Genomic DNA, 24,184 nt, shown 5'->3' with positions numbered 1-24,184 from the left:
TCTAGCTCTAAAGCTCTTTGTTGTACTGTGTAAGAGGTTGGGGAACTTTGGTCTTGGGGTCTGTGGGACTGTTAAGGATGTTAGAAAATGATGGTTGGGCAGGGGGGAAGAGCTGGTGGGGGTTGGAGGCAGGTGCATTTCTTCAACCAGAGAGGCTGTGGATGCTTCATCCCTGGCAGTGTTCAAGACCAGGTTGGATGGGGCCCTGGGCAGCCTGGTCTGGTACCAGATCTGGAGGTTGGTGGCCTTGCCTGTGGCACAGGGGTTGAAACTTGGTGATCCTTGGGGTCCCTTCCAATCCACACCATTCTATGATTCATAAGTGAACCATTATTATTTTATTGTTTAAGAATTTCTTTTAAGCTGGAAGCCTGCTGATATTCCAAAGCCTGGTCACATTGGGTTGCTGTGGCCCTATTTGAGCCCAAGGCATAGGGCTTTTTGGTAGCAAGAGGCCAACAGTGGGGCACAGCAAACATTTAACATATCCAGACAGCCCAGAAGCCCATGGAAGTGAGTTAGCAAGCAGCCCCACATGCCAATCGCTTGCTTCTGTGCTGCAGTGCACAAGAATTTGGATGCACAGTTCTCACGTGCTGAGAAATGAGTGTGTGGGACAGTGCAGAAATGCAACTTGCATGTTTTTCCACTTCAGGCTTTATTCTAGGTGAGCTCTGTGCGGGCCAGGAAGCATGGAGATGGGAGTATATCCCGATTGCTTTGGCTTGTGATGTGATTTTGCAAGGAAGGGCAGAAGGCTTTTGGGCTTACTGCCTTGTCCTCTGCAGCAGGAAGGTGATGGCAGGAAACAGCCGTATTGATCGGGCTCTCTTGGCAGCCTTGCTCATGGCAGCAGCGTGGATTTTAGGGTAAGAGACCATTAGGGCCATAGAAATAGAACAAAAGAAAGGTTACCAGTGGTCCTTCTTGGCAGTGGTAGCTTGATGCCTTTTAGCAACGGTTTCTGTTGTCATGGAGCTCCTGAATCCAAGGCCGATTTCTGGCACTGTGATTTTCTCATGGCAGAAAATGTTGTCCTATCCTAGCCTTGGGGGTAGAACAAATAAAGGCAATAGCCTTGGCAGCACTTGTCTATTATTGCAGCTCAATTGCTGAACTGCAGTGGGAACATTACCAAAGGGAAACCTTTTCTGCACAGAAAATCTTGATTTATTATTTTTTTTTGAAGTTGGCATGTGGTCTGCAAAATGTCTTTTATGAGAAGGTGTTTGGGTAAGGATATTGAATGGTTTATACAGAGCCTTGCTTCTCTCTGAGTCAGCAGCATTTTGAGGTCCAAACAGAGATCTGAATTCCCCATCTCAAGGTTTTTGGAAGGTCTTTCAGTAGCGGCTCATTAGTGCCTTAGAGCCCTTTTTCCTCTTAACTTTGGATGCATTCAAACAGCTTTATGCATCCGTTGTCTCCTAAAATGATTGGTGAAGTAGGAAATAAGGGATTTCTTTGGCACTGTGTTGGCTTAGCCCCGCATCATGTTGAGCTGCCTGTTGCTTTGTGAGGCGACATTTTGGAAGGAACAGAAATATATGGCCCTTCCTTGAGTCAGCTCTGGCTTGATACTCCCTGATTACAGTTACTTGAAAACCTTCAGGCAACTGCTGGCCTCAAATCTGCCTACTAAGTACCACGCACTAATTTCTCTTGCTCCATCCACCCACACGTGTGTGGTTCAGGGATTAAGGCAAGTCTGGATTGGCTTCGCCACTAGGGCTGCAGGGTATTGTGTGGCAACCTCTGTGACTCTGCCCTTAGGAATGACCAGCCCCAAAGCAGAGCTGTTTCCCATCCTTGGGTGCCGTGTTTGTGTGTGAAATCTTGGAGGTTGAGCTGAGGAAGCTGATCTGTCCTTGGCTCCTGATGATACAACCACGAGAGGTTTAAGCAAGGTCTTCCATGGCTACCATTCAGAAATATGTTCCTATATTCTTCTCTTTCAACCTTTTCTTTCCTATTTTGTTTTACAGACACGGATGAAGACACGGTAAAAAGGTGTTTTGCCACGTTTGAAGAGAAGTTCTTCCAAACCTGTGAGAAAGAACTTGCCAAAATCAACATCTTCTATTCAGGTAAAGTGCTTATTTGTGTGTATTTGTGGAATATACAGCAACATAAAAAGCGCCTGAAGCTCCCAGGCTTTCAGAATAGCCACAGTGTCCATGAAAGGTCTGCCACCAGGTAATTAGAGGGCCCATTTACATGGGAGACTGCTCTGGTTTAATCACAGACGTGGAACCAAACCATGGCTTTTGAATGGAAGAGGACGAAGGGCAGGCACTTTCATTTCTTTGTAATAGCATCCTACTGAACTTGGAAGATGCTCTTAAATTTAAGTGGCAGCTTACATATAGGGCGCATTTCCTCATCCATGGTGACATGGGTGTTCTCTTGCGTGTGCTTAGACAACTGCAGAGCTCCCCACTTGGTGTTCTCAGAGCTTTTGCAGAAGGAGCTACTGTGCTCTTGCCTGTGCGTGGCCGCTTGTCATCCTTGATGCTTCCAATAGGTTTTTAAGCACCTAATTCTAGCTTTTGCTGTGATCTGGGGTAGATCGGGCAGAAGCAGTTTGTCACTGGCTGTATGCACGATCTTGGTTAGTAAATTTGGATAAAAATATAATGGTGTCAATTGTAAAGTGCTATTGTTTGTTTTCCTAGAGATAGTTTGCGTTCCCACCCTCGGAAAGTAAACTTCAGAATGGAGTGATCAGAAAGTTGCCCTGTGATATTGCTACGAAAGGCTTTGTACTGGTGTGCTCTAGTTCCACCCACCATTACATCTCTGCTGGTTTTCTGCCTCTTTTGGTAATGCTTGAAAGGGGTTTTCAACTGGAAAAGAGTTTAAATATGGGTACAGTGAGGTACTGACTGCTGCCGTACTTTCTCTCAACGTGTTCTTGATTTATTAGCGTCTTGAATTAAACAGGCTTTTGCAGCACTTCATGGTAGCCTTCTCTTTTTGTTTTGATCAGATAAGAGTTGAATTGTGTAAAGTATTTTAATAACCATCTCGTCTAAAGTATGACTTTACTGCTAGCTGTTCTATTGCTGGCAGAATCTGGGTGGTGAACACAAGAATAGCTAAAAGCATAATAGATGCACTAAGTGTACACTGCTGCTTGCCTCTCTTCAGCTTCCATGTAGGGAAGCAAACCTCCCCTGGGCTGGCTGTGCCAGCTATCCTGGCTCTGTGGAGCTGTTTTGATGGAGCCACGGTGGGTACATGAAGAATGAAGGAAGAGGAGGTTTGTAGCTAGACGCTGTTGGGCCAGCTGGGTTGCACGCTTGAGTCTGTAGGCGTTTTTCTATGTGCAATTCGTATGTCCCTACCTAAACTCAGAACAGTTCTCAGTTTAGTTTTACCCTGACTATATTATATCCGAAAATACCATTGTCGTTATGCTCAGAGACTTGTCTTACTTTCATTAAATCATAGAATGGCCTGGGTTGAAAAGGACCACAATGATCATCTAGTTTCAACCCACTGCTATGTGCAGGGTCGCCAACCACCAGACCAGGCTGCCCAGAGCCACTTTCTGAGCTGTTTCAGCTGCTCTAGTAGGAGATCCTACAAGCTAGGCTCCTTGGAAGGAGTTCTCTCAATTTATATGCACAGCACACATGATAATTTTCCCTAATGAAGACCTTGCTAGCAAATATGCACCCACATCCGCACACCCCTTCCCTCATTGTATAGAATGACATTAATAATACAGGATGGGGTTTTTTTTTCAATTTGCTGTCATTTCAAAAAGTTATAGGAGCAAATATGTGTGATTTGAAAATCTCTTGTGAAAAGATTTAAATAAGTCTTTTATTTGCAAGGGAGCAGTGTGACTGGAATAGTATGGAAACCCCTTATTAGTGTTATTAACGTGAAGCGTAATAGAGGAGCCAGTGGGGGAATGTTCTTTGTCTTGTCCATGTCACAAACATGCCATGTTGGGCTCTGTTATAACTGCAGGCAGGTGGTGGCTTGCATCATGACCTGCTGCTTGCTGTTTATTATGAGCGCTCACTATATGGCTTCTTAGACACTTGTCTTTATGACAGTAAATATTGCCTGCTTGCAGGAAAGCTAATCCTTTTGATGATCACTGTTTTATTTCCTCCTCCCCTCCTTTTCCTGTCCTGAAGGCTCTGCTCTGAGCACTGCCTTGTGCTGTGTGCTCAGAGGCTGTTGGCTTCCATCAAACGCAGTCTTAATTCCCCAGGCTGTTATTCTGCCCCTGCAGGAAGGAAACCTGCCATTAAATAGATCTGATCTGATAAACAGTTTGTGATTATTTGGGCTTCTCTCAACTAAACTTATGCCAGATTGAAACAAAACAAAAAATAGGAACATTTTTGGGTAGTTCCAGCTAAGAAATGCCTGTTGAAGTGCTAAGATTATATTTGTGGACAGTTTTGGTTTATGCTTGGGACCCTCCAGAGAGGAGCCTTGTTATAATCTAAGCCAATGTAATGCAAGGAGGTCTGAGAGAGCCTGCCCTGAATGCACTCTGGGCAGGGTTGCTGTGAGCTGCTATGGGCTGTTGGGCTGCCTTGTGGCTGTTAGCAGTGCTGGGGCATAGCCATGGCCATGCAAGCAACCATTCTTCCAAACTGGAACTTGAGGAGCTATTTTACCACCTCCTTAGTGAGATGTTTTTTCCCAATCCTTATCTTTAAGTCCTTTTTTAAGTCCTTAGCTATCATTTTGATGTGTTTTCAAGATAAGTTCAGATTGGCAGCCCCTTTATTTGCTAACTAATGAGGGAGTGCTTCCAGCGGGTGCGATGCAGCTTGGAGGAAGGAGGGGTAAGTGGTGACTGCAGGTTGTGTACAGATGCCAGCAGCCTCATGGCTGCTGATCAGAGCAGGAGCTGCATCTGTCACTGGGAGCTTGCCAGAGGGGCTGCGTTGCTCTCCAAGCTCCAAAACCCAGCCATGCACGTGAAATGTGTTTCTTCTTTGATTCCTTTCTCATATAAAGTGGTAGCAACCACGTGGCTGGTAATGGCTATGCAGATGCTCAAAGTCTTCTGTTGAACTGAACTCTTGGCAGGTAAGGCCAATGCAGTATTCTATGCACAGATCAGTAATGCAGGTTATTCTATGCAGCGATATTTACCTACAGGCATATATTGTTTGGGGAAGAAATCATACTTGCCTTTACAGGTCTGGTAGGCAAGTTGCTGTCCACTCACCTGCCTTTTTCCTTCCCCTACCAACAGAAAAGCTTGCAGAAGCTCAGCGCAGATTCACAACACTTCGGACGGAGTTACAGTCAACGTTGGATGCACAGAAAGAAGCCAGTGGGGCTTCCACGCTGCCACGGCGCAGAAAGCCAGTCTTCCACCTGTCCCATGAGGAGCGTGTCCAGCATAGGAATATCAAAGATCTGAAATTGGCCTTCAGCGAGCTCTACCTCAGCCTCATCTTACTGCAGAACTATCAGGTATCCACAGAGGGAAGCACTTTGAGAAGGCTCTGTGTCTGCTCGTCTTTATGCTTGTGTTGCCTTCAGTTGCCTCATTCAAGTCAATCTTCCACTTCGTTTTAGCCTTAAGGACCCTGGCTTCAGTTAAAGAAAGGTCCAATGCCTAGCAGCCAGCGACATACTTCTTGTAGTGTTGTGTTGAGCTGGAAGCACTTAGCTGACCTCAGGTCCTCCTCCCTTTCCGAGCTCTCTGACCCTTGGCACTGTCACAACGTGCAGTCAGTGCAGTCACTCTGGGGCCTCGTGCTTTGGTGGTACATTGTTCTATGCAGGGTTAGAGCTGAGAAGGTGGGGAAGGAGCTCTTTTATCTAATGTTTGTAATGGAACTTGAAATGCTAACATAATGTTTCCTCTTGGTGTTACCATGGCAGTGACTCTGACCTCGCTATATCAGAATTTCTTGTTAAAACATCCACTTAAACAAAAAAAAAAACACAAGTGTTTGTAATTCTGTGGGACACGGGGCTCGTTTGCCTTGAAAGAAGCATGAAGAAACAAATGTGTAGCTGTAGATGGACTGCTTGGTTTTGTTTCATCTGGACTCGCTCTGCTTTTAAATATCTCATGGCGTTTATTTGTTTTACCTCATTAAATAAGAATGGTTGAACTTAGAGTCTTTCACTTCAGTTTGCTGGAGCTGTATTTAGGCCCTTACCAGTAATGCCTGGAGTCCTTTTGCTGTAAGCAATACTTGAATACCACTCTGTAGTATGGACAAGGCTCAACAGGAGGTGACAAAGGTCATTCCTCTAACAAATCCTTTCCTACTCTACATTAATGACAGAAGGCATCCTGCACACCTACCTTTTTGTCTTGTGCTACCGTGTGTCCAAGAGCACTGTGTGTGCACAAAACCCATCCGGATTTGATAGCTTTCAGTCTCCAAAAGGAGCAGAGTCTTTTTTCTGGGGTTATGTCCTCCTTCATGCAGGAAATAGAGCGAAGCCACACAGATTATATCAAACACTGTGTTTGAAAGCAAACAAACCTTGGGAAATTAACTAATACACTCCTGGGGCAAATAATTGAGGCTGGTTCAAGCTCACTGGATGCCTCGTTGTGCATTTCCTAACTAGCACACTGGTGTATGAGCAAAGATTGCGAGTCTGCTGCTTCATCCTACTTATGTTGCATAATATTATTGCGTAAGTTGCGCTGTTTTTTCACCTTTAATGGCAAAGCATGCCATTAGTCAGTTGACTTCAATAAATACAACTAGCATCCAGCAGGAATGGAAGTCAGGCCTGGAGAAAGCCCCGTGCCAAGTGAATAGCAGGACAAATACAATGTGTGACTGAGCGCATGACACTGGGATGTGTGAGGTGGCACCACAAGGGATGCCACTGTTCCCCGAGGACACCAGAGTCAGGCTCTAAGTCCTGCTAGTGCACGGATCAAGTGGTGTCAGTTCAGGCTGTGGAAAAACCTCTGCCCAAAATCGGCTTTTTGTTGCATCTCTTTCATTTCTAACTTAGGAAACGGTGATCTGCTCTCCCTGGGGTAGAATGCTGGCTTTTCCAATGGAGAGTAATTAAAGTCTGTTGTCTGCAGTAATGCAGATCAGTAATGCATTGGCTTCCTGCTCCCATCTCCCTAGCCTCATTTCCCCACCTATATGGCAGGGCTCTGGTACTAAATCACTCACAGCGTAATTAGATTGGAAATAATTTCGGTGAGTAGTTGGTGCTTCTCCCCAAGGTATTGGATTCTGCTGTTTTCTGTGTTTTGCTTTCCAAGCTATTTTCGAAGCTTGTTCTGAAGTGACTCCTGCGTGTGTCACTGCTGTCTGAAGGGGATGTAGAGCCTTGCGAGTTGCGTTTTCTGTGCACTGATGTACAGTATTTCAGATGCATCCCGTCACAGCAATTGCTGCTTAATGCAGTGTGCTGAGCTTTGCCTATCTTTGTTACTGGGTGTTAGGGGAGTCCTGGGTCAGGGCTCAGCACATAGCTTGGAAATCAACCGTTATCTTTTCTGTTTTAATGTCTGCTTATCTCACCCACTGTGTCTGCAAGCCTAGTAGACTGGTTTTGTAGTCAAGGGGTGGGGTGTGCTGGGGAAGAATGTGCTGTCCTGGGGCTGCACTTGGCTGGGTTTCATTTGCAGCTGAATGAGGATTTCCCTTCTATACTGTGCTTATTCTGATCATTTGGAAGGCTTGGAGAAACTGGAAATCAGTAGCCTGGTTCTCTCCAGTGCAGAAAAGCCTTTGAAAGGATTAACGTGTGCCTTCCCCTGGGGGATTTGGGTCAAACCATGCTCTTTCTGTGACTTATTAAGAGCTCATTCCAACTATTGCTTTTGCAGAGACCTGTTGCTGAGCTGCAGTACCTGGGATGCACGCAGTCAGGTGCCCGTGCAGGCAGAGCATGTTGTAGGAAAGTTAGGCTTATGAGTTCTGAGTACATCCAAAGACTGTTATTCCTTTTCTTGCTAGCCTCGGCAAATAACCAAGCTGAGGTTCAAAGGCAGTAACTGTTTCCCTCGTCTGCAGAACCTGAACTTCACTGGCTTCCGCAAGATCTTGAAGAAGCATGACAAGAACCTGGAGACAACACGAGGGGCAGAGTGGCGCGTGGCCGAGGTGGAGGTGGCACCCTTCTACACCTGCAAGAAGATCAACCAGCTCATCTCCGAAACAGAGGTAAGGATGCTGCTCTGTGTGCTGCTCCTATAGCAGCTAGGGAGCAATGGTTTCTTGTTCACTGCCAGATGTAGCTTGTGTTCACCACTAAGGCAACTATTAAGTAAAGTGACACTGATTTCTGGCATTGCTCGCACACATCTGTGTAAGTTTGTCTTTAGCTGGCAGCTTTTCACTCTGAGAAGCTTGCACTGTGTCATTACCTTAAGAGGTAATGATAACTGGATACATCATAGGAAGCTTTTCCTGTCTTTGCTACCACGTATTGGAAGAACATTGAACCAGATGTTAAATAGAACTTGGAAATCAACTGTTACTTTTTGTTATAAGGCAGTATCCCGTGCTTACTGTTGGAATGAACTTCTGTGATGTGTGTCTTTATCTCCTTAGGAAGTGGTGACCAACGAGCTGGAGGATGGGGACAGACAGAAGGCTATGAAACGCTTGCGTGTTCCACCTTTGGGAGCAGCTCAGGTAAACAACTGATAGAGCTGAGCTTCAGCAACTTGACAAGTTTCCAAATTGGATTCAGAAGTAGTGAAAATAGCTGGATATGAGCATGATCCACAAACTGTGGGGGCAGGGCGGTCACGTAATCTGCCTTAGTTCTGGAAGATATGGAAACAGCTCACTGTTTTATGCAATTATGCCATACTTTCAGTGCTGTGCTTCAAGGAGGAAGAGTGCAGTGTGAGATGAGCCTGCATCCCTGATGTAAAATGTACTCTGTGAATGGAACTGATTTTGCTGATAACCTGTTTAATCGCCCATAATTCCGCCATTGCTTTGTTCACAGCCTGTACCAGCCTGGACTACATTCAGGGTTGGGTTTTTCTGTGGATTGTTCGTTGCACTGAACGTGACTGTCATACTTTCAGGTGAGTGTGTTCAGCAGGACCCAGCTGGCTCCTGTGTTCTTGTCTCTTAGCCGGGGCTTAGAGCTGAGCTGGTCGGCCTTCTGGGTTAGATCAGCCTGGGTCAGCTCATGCAGTTGTGAATTATTGCTGCTCAGTAATAGATCGTGTCCTTCTCGTGTTACCTACGTGGATTTTAGACTTGAATGTGTGGTGATTTTGTTCTCCTTAATCTTGAAAGGATATTCTGGAAATGTAACATCCATGTATAAAGACAAGGTGCTTGTTCAGTGAACACACGTTCCTCTTCCACCTTGAGTGAGGTGTTTGTAGGACTTCAGTTTTGCACAACACTGATTCACAACAGAAAACGGAACATACTTATAGCTACGTGAATACCATGCCTTCCCTAATTTCCAGTAGGAACACATGAGAGTGGCACAAAGCTGTGCCAGGGGAGGTTCAGATTGGATACTAGGAAGAATTTATTTACCATAACAGCGGCCTTGGTTTTATTCTACTTTGATCCATCCAAGTTTGAGCTCTCACTGTAGTAAAAGGAAGGTCAGTACTCCTAGATCCAGATATGGGGCTTCATCAAAAGCAACTTTACTGTAGTGTATGTGATTTCAGTAGTGTAACTTAGGTAAGCAGTGCAAGAGAAAATCAACGTATGAGCTCTTGTGCTCGGGAAAACCCATGTCTGTGTTTTGATCTGAGAGCTTTTCTAATCAGATGTTTCTGTAATTGGATCTGAACATCTCCTGGGATAACATTTCTCTGGTTTAGAACCTGTTTGCAAGTGCTTCCCTTTCACTCTTTGTATGGCAGAGGCAGAAAGTTGACCTGCCTGTATGAAGGCTCCGATGAATGTGTAGAAGCTGTTCTTTATTCATCAGTCTTTTTTCTCAGTGTAACTTTCATGTTTGGTCTGTAAGATGCAAATAGGACCGAAGCCTGTAATGCTCATTTTATCTCAGTATTAAGAACAAAAAAAGAGACACGGTTGTGAGCAGGAATTCATAAAAATGATTACACCTCTAAAGCAGATGTTGCTAAACTAGTGTGAATAATTGGTACGTTTGTATCAGCAGACATGATCTGGTATCTCTGAGTTACTTCACATATTGAGCAAAAGCTGCATCCCAGCTGCAAGTTGTTTACTGCTAATTGGATGTTACGTTGCTAACCTCTGTGCCACTTCTGCCAAATTGTTTTGGTGTTGTGATTCACTAAGGTAGAGTTGAAACCAATAGTCTCCAGTTCTGTAAAAATGCCTCTTCTTTTCCCCCTTTAACATGCATATGGATGAGGAATACTCAGTGGTTCTAGGACTGGGGATGAGAACAATTGTATGTGCTCATCTCATCAAACCTCAATCAGGTGGTGGAGGTGCAGTATTCTGCCAGGGGACTCGCGCTGGATGAAGTGCTGCTTTATAGGGCTGCTCGTTGTTTGAGGCCATTTCCAAAACCCCAAAGACTGAACAAAGCAAGGAACAGACTTTCCCATATTGCTGCCTCGTGTTGGATATTCTGTTTGGGTGCGGCTGGCAGCGATGCTGCTGGTTATGAATATGTATCACGTTATGGCTGTACTGACTTCAGCGATCGGACGCGGTTCAGCGTTGTTATAAATGCTGTAAATTCTGCTGCCTGGTTTTGTGGGCAGCTGAGATATTTGTATCTCTGTCTGGTGAGATTTCCTCTCCGTTAAACCAGAATGTGTCAGTGGGTGGAGTGATGATTTATGCTTCGTGCTGTCCCTTGAGCCCGCAGTGTGAGACGGGGGGCTTGAGGTGCTGCTAATGACCTGAATGCACAAGCTGGAGGGAGAATTTTCCCCAGAATACTCATAAATCCTCTGATAGATTAGGCCGAAGGTCCTCCAGCTGCTAGAATATGCAGGCAAATGACAAGCAGGCCCTGCTTTCCTGGGCTGTGGCTGAGTGTCTGAGAACCAGAGCCAGGAAGCGGAGTGCAGGTTTGATTTGTGGCTTGACTTGTGCTATCATTAAGGGCCTTTCATCTTTTTCTTTGTCAGGTGTGGCTTTTATAGAAGGACCAGATGTGTGGCCACTGGTGAGAATCTATCGAGGCGGCTTTCTCCTGATAGAATTCCTCTTTCTCCTGGGTATCAACACGTACGGCTGGAGACAGGCTGGTGTGAATCATGTCCTCATCTTCGAGCTCAATCCCCGCAGCAACCTGTCCCATCAACATCTCTTTGAGGTAAACAGCACGGACTGTTAGCAGCAGCTGAGCTGTGTGCATCAGGAGAAGTCCTGCACCATTTCCTGGCAAAGAATTCTAACACAATTAGAGGAGGAAGTTGCTGAAGTCTGATTAGATTGCAGGGTTGCTCACTGCTCTCCCTTCTCTTATAATGAGAATTCATTGTGAGGTTTGGAGCTATTTTTTCACGAGGTATCTCTGCATTTTGTCTCTCTTTCTGCAGATTGCTGGATTTCTGGGGGTTCTGTGGTGCCTCAGCCTGCTGGCATGTATATATGGTAAATTCATCTACATCCCTATGCAGGTGAATCCACTCATCTTGTACGGCTGCATGTTGCTTTTTCTCATCAACCCTACCAAAACCTTGTATTACAAGTCCCGTTTTTGGCTGCTCAAACTATTGGTAAGTCTCAAAATATAAAATATAACATAGATAAATAAGAGATAAAAGGCTGTAGCTAAGCTGTAGCAGTTGAAATATGTTCAAGCATCAGTAATCTTCAGGACAGATGAATGTTTTGCCGTTGTACCCATGTATGCATAGAGCAGACCTGATGAAGTAATTACTGCAACTTATTACTTGCAATTTCTGTTTGCCTCTACCGTTGTTATCTTCATATTGCAGGTAGTTACTGGTTAATCTTCATGTGTACAGCTGTAGGCAGCACGTCCCTTGATGTAGCAAAACAGTTTGCTAGGGGTTGGGAGGGCTGGAAAACAAGGTTACATGAATGCTCCTCAGCTCAGCTGGGCAGTGCCAATGTGGAGATGGTTCATTGATGGAGAGGGAATCTTTGCAAAGGTTACTGCTTCCAGGTTACTGTTTCCAGCAAACCTTTTGTGGTCTTAAAAGACCTTAGTTTAGATCCAGCTCTTGTTTTCTTGGTAAGTTAAGCCTGGTAAATGACAAGTGTTAGATATCCATGCTATTTGATGTACCGGTTGCAGGTGGGAGTCCAAAAGAACTGTTGTCAGAGTTGTTGGATGGCACATCAATTTCTTGCCAAATGGCTGTTTCACATGTTTGTCCCCACCCTGAGGGCCTCTTTAAATTAACCTCAGTCACTTTGGTTCCCTTGACATCTTGTTCTTGCTGGAGCCACTCTGAGAACATTAAGCGGAGGGGAATTAGGCTGGCTGACATTATTCATAGAATCATTTTAGTGCCAATTAAGACAATTAACATTGTCTGGAGCACGGCAAAGATGAAATGTAGAGTCATGCTCCAAGTGTGTGCATGCAGGTACACACACAACTAGTTAACCTCTTCGCCCTGTTATTTGATTTGCAAACTTACAGCTATTTTGGTTTCTCCCCTTTTGCCTTCCGGCATTCAGCCACCTCTCACAAGTGTTCCTTTAGTCCCAAGCCTCATTAGTCTTCCCGCTGTCCCTCGGTGCCAGGAAAAGTACCGCCAGTGATCTAACCGTAAGCAATCTCTGTGCTAATTTACCCTAATATCTTCACAGGGTAAGATCCTCAGTCTTCACAGAGCTGTTAGTAGCTGTGGTTAGTTCCCAGTGCCTGCTCCATCTCTAGACCTTGCTGCAGCCTGCAACACAGATGTATGTGGAAGCCAATTCATCCGCAGGTCTCCTGGGGAGAAAAGCTTCATCAAAATGCAAGGTTGCTATAATGGTAGAAGATGACGAAACTCTTCTGTGTGTTATGCGGAAGGGAGAAGGGGAGAAAAGAGGCCAGACAAAACCATTCAGAGTAGCTGTGAAGCTTCTCTAATTTTTATCTCGTGCAGTTTGCTGTCTGGGTGTATTTTATTTCTTCTCTCACCAGCAGCTATCTGGGTGAAAGGAGGTGTGAATAGTGCACTTCTTAGGTTGTTTCACACAAACCTTGACTCGAAGAGCATTTTCTTCTCACACTTGCTATGCTTCATCTCTGGCAGAAATGCAGCCTGGTGTATCGGGTGTAGCAGTCCATTATTGGCACCTCCAATTTTCCTAGAACCAAATCAGGAGGATATGTCAGTGTTTTACATCGTTTCCTGATGGAGTGAGGAGGCTTGCTGCATCCACCTGTGCTCACTGGCTGCTTCTTGGTGCTCATGAGCGGGATCTGTGTTGATAATCCCTGATGGACCGCAGGTCACTTCTTCATTGATCTTCCTCTGGGTGAAAAAGTTATTTAACCTGTAGGGAGTTTAATCCCTTCTTTCTTGCCTGCGTGGCACCCTGCTGACGTGAACGTTCTTTGCCTCTGCTTCCAGGCAAGGAGCGTGCTGCATGCACTTGTGTAGGCTGAGGGAAACAGCTCACCAAGAGGAATCAGATCAGAGCACAGAGCGTGGCATAGCATCTCTATACCGGCCTTTCTGCAGGGAGCTGAAATGGGGAAGCAACTGCAGGGAGCAGAGCTGCGTGAGGTGAAAATCTAGGGAAGTGTTCAGCTCTAGCTCAAGTATCTGCTGTCTCAGCACTGGCTTGAAACTGCAGGGATCAGCACCAGAAAGTTTGTGCTTGGATTGTGGAACTGCTGAAGTACAATCGCAACCGATTGCTTGCAACTGAAGTTGGACTCTTGGTCTGTTACGACTTTATTCTTGGGGCCCACCTTCAGTGGATGGTTTTGCAGATTGCCTAGCTAGGGAAGGTGGATCTGCTTGTAGAATGGGGATGTGCTAACACCCTCTGGTCCCTGCTGTGCAGCTGGCTCAGGCCTGTTGCAGCATGCAGCAGCCCTGGTCAGAAATGGGAGCTTTTGCTGGGGGTTGGGGGGCTTCAAACAGCAGCTTCAGTCTGTGGGGATTGTGGATGGAGATAGCAGGGCTTTAGCTGAGCCATCTGTACATCTGCGACTCCTCGTCTGCTCTAACCTTTAGGTGGAAAGCTTCTGCTCTCTTAAAAGTTCTGTGCTGTCAGCACCCAGTGTCCAAGTGTCTCTCATTAATCATAGAATCAGAGAATGGCTCGGGTTGGAAAAGACCTTAAAGATCATCTTTCTTCTGCTGTGGGCCCCAGATGTGAACACACAACTCCAAAAGGGAACGTCACAAGGGCAGTGCAGACGGGGACAGTCCCCTCCCTGCCCTGTGCCACCCCTCTGTTGATGCCCAGGAGCTGGTGGCTTTTTGGGCTGCAAGCACACACTGCTGGCTTCTCTGATCTCTGCAGCAGCACTTCCACACCAGGGCTGCTTTGAGAGCAGCCCTCCCTCACACTCAAGCCTTTGTAATAGATGCTCTCCTACCTGTGCACAAGAGCGTTCTGGGTCAAGGTTCCTATCTGCTATTTAATGCCTCAAAGTCTTGATCCCTTCCTTGGCTTTGAAATGTAGAACCTTAAATTGGCATTACAAGCCCAGCTGTGGATGTGTCAGTCGTTTCCTGGGTTTCTGTAACGGTGTATCTTTTAGGTTAATAAGGAGAGCAGTATAAAAGATCATTGTTAGCCTGTGCTTTCATTAATTTAAAGGTTCATAAATTTCTGAACTACAGGATGGTTCTGGGGCTGTCTCTTTGAGAAATTGGCCTTTAGTAGCTATAACTAACTGGGTAGAGAGAGTTGTAATCGAAGGTAATGGACCATGAAAACTGGCTGGTTTTGAATGTAGCAAAACTGCTGTTGAGGCTTAAGAGGGAAAGTGGACAGGGATGAAGAGGGAGTTTAGCTGACACTTAATAGGATCTCCTCTGCTCTCTATTTAACTCTTTTGGTGCTGGAGGGTTTGGGAGATGCAACTGAGTAACGATACACACTGGTACAACTTTGAACACCAAAGAGCAGCTAAGTACACTGAGACATGGTCAGATTAAGGGCCAGGTTGTGGGTCTCTAATCTGACTGATACTAAGTCTAAAAAACATCAGTAAATATAATATGTGGCTGAAAGAACGTGCCTGAAGTGGCTGGTTAGCATGGGGAGCACTGGGAAGTGCTCTGAGATGGAGATTGCAAGGCAAAAGGTCAGCAGTAAATCTGCAAGTATTTCTTTTAATGCCCGCATTTGTTTGATGCTGTGATGTTGTGCTGCTGCAGACGGGTCTCTGCTAATATGACCCTCCAATTATTCCTTTTTCTTTCAACAGTTTCGAGTGTTCACTGCTCCCTTCCACAAGGTGGGCTTTGCAGATTTCTGGCTGGCTGATCAGCTCAACAGCCTGGTCGTAATACTCATGGATCTGGAGTACATGATCTGCTTCTACAGCTTCGAGGTCGAGTGGACAGACAGTGATGGGCTTCTGGCAAATACAGGTAGAGAAATGCTGACGGCCTTGTGAGCGCTGTCAGAATGACCTGAAAAACACCAAGCAAGGCAACTTCCTAGGCATGTGGTTTGAAGAGGCCAAGCAACGACACAGGGAACCGAAATAACTGGCCTTTCTTGTAGATTTGGCATTGGAGAGATTCTCCCGTTTCTTGCTTCCATCCAGAGAAATGGAATTTCACATCAGTGCTCGTTTCCTAATCCAGTCATTTGGCCCGACTTGCACGTGGAGGATGTTAGGAGCACTTATTGATTGGAAAGACAAAACAGTTTTCCTGGCCTTGTTTTCGTTTCAGTGGTTTAACCACATATTTGCTTTTAGCCTGTTACTGTTGCTTAGCATGAAAATGAGTTGCGCAGTTTTCAGCGCTGTAGCCTGGTTCTTAAAGGCTCCATCAGCACAGCCTAAAGCAAGAGAGGATGGAGGAACTTCCTCAGAAGTCCTTATTTGTCACATTTGGTGCCATATAAGAGCAGGGTGGTGCGTGCTCTGCCTCCCTCCTTCCTTGCCAGGGGGGAGTCACAGAGCTGATGTGTGAATTTTGACTATGGCCTTCCCATTGGCAAAGCCGTACCTGGCTCCTACTGCATCAGGCTGTGTTCTTTCCATTTTAAGCAGTGACTGCTGGCAAATTGTGTTGTCTGATGGTTTTGACGCCTGCTAAGAGGGATTGCAGCATGCTTCAATAAGCATCAGCGTCCGCTTTGTTTTTCCAATCTGTCTGATCTTTATCTTCCGTTTATGACAGTGTTGGAATTAACTACGTATTTATCTTATTAAAAACAAACAAAAAAAGAGGTTGTAAAGTAACCGTGTGGATAATGACTTGTCCTCCAAACCCTGGAATAAAGTGCTTCAGAATATATATCAGCTAACAGAGCTGTCTCTGTTAGTTTGAGTGAGAAACAAATGTCTGTTAACACTTGGGTTCTCTGTTTTAAATGCATTGAGCAAGACTGCAGGAAAATAGGGTATGCTTGGTGGGTTGCAGTTAGAGCTGGGATTGTCTTGGTTGTTTCCTTAACAAGAGGACCTCCAAGCCTCATGTGTGACATGGTGCTGTGTTTGTGTCGTTAACCTCTCGCTCCAGTTGTTCAATCTGCGTTCATGCTTTGCTCTAAATAAACAGTAATGTTTTTTTTTCACATACAAGGAAAGTTAAAAGTTATTGACTCTGTATCCCTGGTGCTTTTTTTTTTCTTGCAGATAATCAGATTTGTTACAGCTACTCCTACGGAGTGAGAGCAGTTGTCCAGTGCATCCCTGCTTGGTTGCGATTCATCCAGTGCCTGCGCCGGTACCGCGATAACAAACGGGCCTTTCATCTGGTTAACGCTGGAAAATATTCCACCACCTTCTTTGTGGTGACATTTGCAGCCCTCTACAGCACTCACAAAGGTACGGGGTATTTTGGAAGGTCATTTGCCCATCTGGCCCTGCTCTCCAGGTGTGCTTTTCAGGGCACGCTCTAGGAGGAACACTGATAGATCACCTCAGTCACCTTCTTGCCAAGTTAGAGTGACAGTAACATGAAAACACAGTGCTGGTTCTTTATACTTAAGCACTGTATCACGGTGCTGAGTCGGTTTTCCACTGGTGACTCTGCTGTGAGGCGTGATTGTCATTTATTTGCACAGCTCTGGGTTTAGTCATGGGGTTTTCCTCTTCCATGGGGAAAAGCATAGGATTGGCTTCCCTTTGAAGACTTTGGCCTTTTGGCATCTGTGAAGCATCTCAGTGGAAAGTCGAAGGGCTGCCTACTGTTACTCTGCAAAGAGTATTTCAACATCTTACTGGAGGTATTTTTTGCATACCCGCTCTAAAGGAGGATATTGGAATACCTGTCAGTTCTTGCTGTGATGGGAGGTTGGGTGGGAGACGTCTAAGGAGAGGGAGAATATAGGAAATACTTCTGCCTTGGCATTCATGAACAGCTACAGCTTGTCTGTCATCCCTAAACACAGGGAGATGTGCACAGCGCTGGGAAAACGCCCTCTCTGGATTTTCCTATGTGTTTTTATCCGTGTTTCTTCCTGCAGCTGGCAGGGAGTTGTTTCCAATCCATTTAACAGCAGATTGAGCTCTGATCCCCAAGTTCCCCCATCTCCCTGGAAACGACAATTACTTGATTCTGCTTCTTGCTCTGAAGGAAAAAGCTTTTCGTTGCTGCACTTGAGGCAGTCACCCTGCCTCTCATTGTTCTCAACTCCTCAAAGCTGCATTCTTTTCTCTGAAAATATACGCCTCCTTTATCTGCTGGAATTAGCAGCTACACATGAGCTATTGCTTATCCTGCAATATGATTGTGGCAGGGCAGGGAAAGGGATTGGATGTGTGCTCCTTGTTCCGTGCTGTTTGTAGGTGGGGAAGCAAGGTTATTAGAGACCTTTCTGCAGCCAAGAAGTGGTAGTTCTGAAGCCATGTTAATGGTTGCATGTTAATGGCACAAACCCAGCGTGGCAACAGTGGTGATAGATGCTTTCAGAGCTCTTTACCTTGCTCCTTGTGCACCCCCCCCCTTGTTGCTCCCCTACAGGGCTTGCTCTCATTGTAAGTTGTTTGCTTGGTGCCACCCTGCAGCCTCTTTCTTCCAGCCCTGCACCCTGTTAGTCCCAGCTGTGAGGTGAGACACATACAGATAGCCTGGCTGTAGTCAGTGCTGGTATGGTTTATACATAGTGCCTGCCTTTAGGAGGCTGAGGGATGCTTCTCCCTCCTGTGAGGATGCTGTGGAAGAGCCCCCCTGTGGGGGAAGGCTGGGGTATGTTTGGGAAAGGAGGAAAGCCAGCAAACATCCTGTGTAAGGACTTGACCTCATCCTCCTCCCCGAGAGGTTTGCATCCATGCCAGTGCTCTGACCCTTGTTCTCATTGCTGCCGCACACAACTGGTGCCTGCTCCTGGCAGCTGGCAGGCAGTGGGCTGTAATGAGGTGTTTACGAGCCCAACCCAGACTCCTTCCAGTGCCTGAGACCTCGGTGACTCTCAGCTTTGCCCTGTCCCGTTCTCTCAGTGGCAGCTGACAGCACGTAGCTGTTGGTGTCAGGCAACAATAAATAAAAATGTGGGAGCTTCGTGGCATTTGCAAATGACACATTGCACAGCTTTTGCAAATGTCACTGCGCCTGGACTGGCAGTGCTTTAGTGAGCACTGCTTGAAGACCTTGCTACGCCTCGTCAGTGCTGTTGGCTGTATCCCCCTGCTGCCAGAAACGCACCCTTGGAACTTCTTCATTCTTTTCGGATCTGTTGGAATCCTATCTGTGTTCTTTGCATGCATTTCCCCTTCTTGGAGTCAGATGGACTGTTAGCAAGCATGCACCGTGCTGCTGTTGGAAGTGGAAGCGCTGCTCCCCCGCGCTTTCTGTCTGCCTAAGTATAGCAGAGGCAAACACTGCTCTCTTATTTACAAAACAACTCTTAGGGGCTATGGGTGTTTGCTGCTAAGAACACCAACACTGCCCCAAACGGGTGTCAAGCAGGTACAAATCCTTGCTACTTAGACCTGTTCTAAATGTCAGTTATGTAATGAACCTGTTGATTGCTGTTTTAACAAGAGTTTTATTTAAACCGTTTTTCATGCCTCTGTTTGCAAGTCTATGACTTATAAGTCTGGAATGAGAGCTTTCAGCTGCCAGGAGAAGAGGGTAATTTGTGGCCTTTTCTTGGGAGGTCAGGTAATGTACACCATGCTGTTCTCCTTGGGAGTCCTGAGGAACATCACAGCCCTCTGGGGAGGGTTGTCTTCCTCCTCTGAGTTAGAACACTGAATAATTTGTAGTTGTTCTTTAGGTTTTCTCACGTCTGCCAGCTGCGTGGAGATGGGCTGTGTGTGGTTAGGAGGGTTTGTCAGCGTTAAAATCCAGCTAATTCACCCGGAGTGCACTCAGGGCATTGCTGTGCTGGATTTTCATGTACTGGTTGAAAACAACTGGAGCCAAACAAACGTACAAATGTCACTTTGTTATGAATAGCTGACATGTGCATGCACGGTACTGCTTTGTATCCGTAGCTGCTGGAGCAAAGGTTCCCCCCCAGCAGCCACACAGCAGGCTCTTGGCTTCCCCAAAGGACTGCAGTTTAATAACCCCTCGTGCAGCGGGTAATTCTGATTAGAGAAGCAGTTTTCTTCCTTAGGGTTTGGATTCCAAATGCAACTTGCTCTGCAGTTTGTGCCGTGCTATTAGATCCAAGGTACCAGAGCATGCACAGTTGGTCCTCTCCCAGACCAGTGCTCTCGTTGCCCTGGAATGAAGCTTGTTTTGCAGAGCCCCCTCCAAGCTATCATCTCCCACATTAGTGCTGCTCAAGTGGGAGCCCCTTACGGAGAGCAGGAGCAGCGAGCACTGAGTGGAGCTGCCCACCCTGCTGCTGCCGGCTCACAAACACAAGCTCATTTCAGGGAAGACAGCAGGAACCAAAGGGCAACTGTTGCTAAGCTCCCAAAGGAAGAATTCTCAGTATTTTTATATCGCTCAAAGGAATGGGAAGCAAAGGCCGTGTTCTGTAAATATAGTCCTCCGGGATATGTTTGCACAGGCAAATGAGGCCTATCTGTAACTCTAAGCTACCTAGCAACTGCAGTGTGTGCTGGCTGCGGTGCAGCAGAGCAGCAGCCCTGTCCCCTGGAACTTGCTTTTTGAAGCTGAAAGCTGTGGAGCTTGCTGCCTTACCGAGGGATAGAGATATGACCCGGCGTGGCAGCAGTCGTCCCGAGATTAATGAGCTTCTGCATGAAGGTGTTGGACCATCTCTTACTCATAGCGAGCTTCAAGCTGAACGGATGAAGATGAATGGGAAATGTGCTGCTGTGTGGAAACTCAGTGGAAGGCTGCAGGTCTGTTTCCTACTCCTTGTTCATCACAGTGGTTGAGGTTTCTGCTGGCTGTGACACCGAGTGGTGCAGCTCACTTCACACTGTGCTCCCCGGGTCTGTCCCAGCACTGCACTGCTGTGGCTTCCAGGTGAGGGGGTGGCGGGCACACTGGGTGCTGTTGGGAGCTGTCAGAGGATACCTGGCTGTGTCTTAGCAGGTAGGGGATGGCAGAGCTAGTGGCTTAGGTGGGGCATCGCTTACAGCTTGTTGCCACCATGTTAGAAACTGCAGGATGGAACCCCCGTGGAGTGAATTTGCAGGTAGATGGAACGGTAATCAGCTGTGGTTCTGTGTGGCTACAGCAGGAGATGAGCGAGGCAACTGAGAGCTGGGGCTAAAAGGAATTAAAGAAGGCAGACGTTGCTGCAGAAAACGGCGATACCTCTTAAACAGGAGGGAAATAATCTTTTTACACTGGTAGGGCAAGAGGGAGCAGCTTTATACTAAAAGAAGGGAGATGTACATTAGATGTCAAGGAAACGTGCTGTTTGGAGATTGGTGATGCTCTGGCACTGCTGCCCAGAGCTGTGGGTGCCCCATCCCTGGAGGTGTCCCAGGCCATGGAGGGGCCCTGGGCAGCCTGAGCTGGGGGCAGCCAGCCCATGGCAGAGAGTAGAGCTTGGTGATCTCTGAGGTCCCTTCCGACCCTGTCATACTGTAGTTCAGTGATAATTCTATGCGAAATGAGTGGGGAGAACTAGCCTAGCAGAATAAAAGGATGCTTAGAGTCCAAGTGCAAGTTTTTAGTTAAAAAGAGCCTTTTTTCATGGCAGAGTGGAACCAAGGCATTTGTGAGATCCTGTTGCCTTTGTTATTCCTTGCGTGTCCATACAAGATCTCTCTTTCTCCTGTGTTGGAACAGCTGTCAGCACTGTGGCAAGCCAGATCGTTTGATTTAGGTGTCACAAGAGCCTTACAGAGAGCTTAGATTGACCTCTTGAAGTAAAACAAACTTTGTAATGGGATTAACTGTCTTCTTCCCTAAGTGGCTGCCTTCCTGCAGCTCGCCTTAGTGCAGCATACCGGCAGCTCCATCAGGGTGATTATTTGGAGCCAAAATGTGCAATGTCTGTCACATTGCTGTGAGCTAGGATGAATTTTGGTCTGAAACCCTGTCATGCCTATGCCCAGGAGGCCCTCAGTAATGAGTTGTGTTCATTAGCCAGTCTTTCTGATCCTTTTTTTCCGGCAGAGCGGTGGCAGTGTCATTAGCGGAGTATGTGAGGCATTGCCACAAGGCAAACATTTCCATCCTGGCCTCTGACCCCATCCCAGAGCCAGCCTGGCTTCCCGTGCCAGCTTATTGGCCACAATTGCTCACCCAGGGCTCCAGGTGATGCTGTGGATGGAGGTGGGACCACTCCGACCCGGCGCTGTGCCTGGTGGCTTGCATTTATAGGCAGAGGGATTGGGAGCTGCCTCTGCACCCTGACTGTCAGCACAAACGAGGCGTGAAATCCCACAGGGACATTTTCCAATGCTTTGTAGGCCTCTAAATGTCAAGTGGGATGCTTGGTGGTGCCAGCAGCCAGGCTGTGGGGGACCTCAGCACCCTACCAGGCTGTGTGAGTCATTCATCTGGTCCCAGCTTAATGTGACTGGAGATGCGAGAGCACTAATGAGTAAGGTGTAAGTAAAAGGGGTGGCCTACCAGTTTACCTCCCAAGTCTGTGCCAACTTGGGGTTCTCTGGGGCTGCAGGAACCTGGGAGGTGCAATAAGTCACCATTGGGTCTTTTCTTGGTCAGCACATCATCAGTGGCCATGGTGAGGTTGGGTGGATGGTGGGACTAAATGATCTTCTTTGTGGTCTTTTCTAACCTTAATGAATCCCTATATTCGACCATATATCCCTGTATTAGACCACAGCATTTATTTTTGATGATGAATTGAGCTATTCTTATTAGCGAGACTGCTGGCAAATGGTTGCATTGGAAGCCCCATCCTTGTCAGTTAAACACCCCCCGGTAACACTTCTCAGACGTGAGAGATGACACTGGGAGAGGAATCCAATCTGTCAGCAGGGAGTGGTGTGCTTCCTCCAGCTTGCAATTAAATCATCTTTCTTTTTGTTAGTGAGATACCAGCAATGCGAGTGCTTACCCAGGCTGCATGTGGCTCTGGGCAGCCTGGTCTGGTGGTTGGCAACCCTGCACACAGCAGGGGGGTTGAAACGAGATGAGCATTGCGGTCTTTTCCAACACAGGCCCTTCTGTGGTTCTAGGGTGATTCCAGATTAGACGCAGTTGTATTGTCCTACACAACCCAGTGTAAATCAGCAGAATATATGTATTTATTTAGGTAAAACAGGATTTGGGGATTTCCCTGTTCTACAAAGGCAGGATTTAAATAGGAGAAGAAATCAGAGGTTGCCTCCTGACAGCTCTTCAGTGCTATCTCTTGCTACTTTGCTTTAAATTGCACCCTGAGGCTACAGCAGAGGTTTGCAGAATCTGAGGGAAGGTTGTTCTTAGGAAGTGGTTGGTATTTGACAAAGCCTGTCAGCTCCCAATGAGTCCTGCTTGTGCTCCTCAGGGCTGTTTGCCTTTTAGCTGCATTAAGCCCACCCTGCCATTGATCAGCATTAAACAGAGGTTCCTGCTGGTTGGGGGAGCACTACTGCCCTTCCTTCCTTCATAGAATTACTGAGGGCTCAGTAAGACTTGCTTTCAAACTATAAGGTGGTAGCAGACACGTGCTTTGGGATGCCATCCGATGGCTCTTCCCTGGTAGGTAAGTCACTTCTGGCTGCCTCACTCCTCCCTTTGTGTGCTGGGGTGGAGTTGAGGAGCACATCACTCACAGCCTACCTACAGACCCCTACCTGGGTCTGTGCTCAGTTTGCTAACATTTCCCACTGTAAATATGTATTTCTTTCACTTAGCCTCAGATTATGTGGAACCTGAATGGCTTGCCATCAAAGGAGCCTGTGTTTGGCAGGCCTTGATCAAGAGGCTTCTAATTCATGCTGGAGGTGCATCTGCTCCACGCAGCCAGATGGGTGTCGTGCAGCAGGGCTCACCTGGCTGTGTTTCCTGATAACCTCAGGCTTCTGACAGCTTTTATCACAGCTTCCACCATCAGCAAAGCCCGCAGCCAGCTGAGGTGGCTGACACACCACCAGTGCTTATCGAGGGCCGCTGTGCTCTTATCCAGGTCTTCAATAATACATGGCATTGATTTTTTTCTTGCCTGTGTTGAATACTATATAGTGTTTACATTCCCCAGAATAATTCAGCAGGGTAAACAGATAGTATTCTTTGGAAGTCAAGTCAATATTAACTGCATTCAGAATAGTATTTGCTGTCTATCTTTGATGGAAAGCAACTTTTCTCTTGCCTGTGTTTGGAAAGGGCTATAATTTCTGCACAGTATTGCTCTCTCAGAATGCATGTCAGAAACTGTTTCCCCCGTGGCTGCTGTTGGTATCGAAGCTATTTGTCTATCAGCAGTGTTTGCAGGCAGTAAATTCAGTTGCTACACGTGCCTGTGGCCGTTTTCCTGCTCTGTGGCCATTCGCAGCTTCAGTTCAAAGGGTGAAGCCTTCCATTATTTATCTGTGTGACCTTCTGGGGGCAATTTGTGGCTGTGTTTGTGCAGGGTGCCCATTGGGATTGCCTTTTGCAGGGGAAGCTGAGGATGCTAATGGAAACCCTGCAGTGAAGGCTGCGAGTGGCCCTGGCAGCGTGCGGCTCCCCATCGTCTCTGCAGCAAGTGGAGGTGCCACGGGTGCTGCAGCAGGATGCTGAACTCAAGTAGCTTCTGACACAGCCCAGCACCTCCAGGTTGCAGACATGCTCATTAGAACACGCATTAAAATAGACCCCCTGCAAGAGGAGCTGAGGCTGTGCCTATAT

General features: G+C 46.8%; 1 protein-coding gene across 1 annotated transcript in view; it reads left to right on the top strand.

The window, feature by feature from the left end:
• XPR1 (xenotropic and polytropic retrovirus receptor 1) overlaps positions 1-24,184 on the top strand; it is a 71,795-nt gene that overhangs the window by 43,094 nt on the left and 4,517 nt on the right. Inside the window, exons 3-11 of the mRNA XM_072343779.1 lie at positions 1,986-2,087; positions 5,234-5,457; positions 7,995-8,144; positions 8,535-8,618; positions 8,941-9,022; positions 11,042-11,229; positions 11,456-11,635; positions 15,274-15,439; positions 16,660-16,851. Coding sequence (XP_072199880.1) covers positions 1,986-2,087; positions 5,234-5,457; positions 7,995-8,144; positions 8,535-8,618; positions 8,941-9,022; positions 11,042-11,229; positions 11,456-11,635; positions 15,274-15,439; positions 16,660-16,851 — 1,368 coding nt within the window. The remainder of the gene's footprint in view (positions 1-1,985; positions 2,088-5,233; positions 5,458-7,994; positions 8,145-8,534; positions 8,619-8,940; positions 9,023-11,041; positions 11,230-11,455; positions 11,636-15,273; positions 15,440-16,659; positions 16,852-24,184) is intronic.

This window comes from Excalfactoria chinensis, chromosome 8 (assembly GCF_039878825.1).
Source record: "Excalfactoria chinensis isolate bCotChi1 chromosome 8, bCotChi1.hap2, whole genome shotgun sequence".
Classification (NCBI taxonomy): Eukaryota; Metazoa; Chordata; class Aves; order Galliformes; family Phasianidae; genus Excalfactoria; species Excalfactoria chinensis.
The sequence above is the reverse complement of the archived record's forward strand: the minus strand, read 5'-3'. Positions and strand labels throughout refer to the sequence as shown.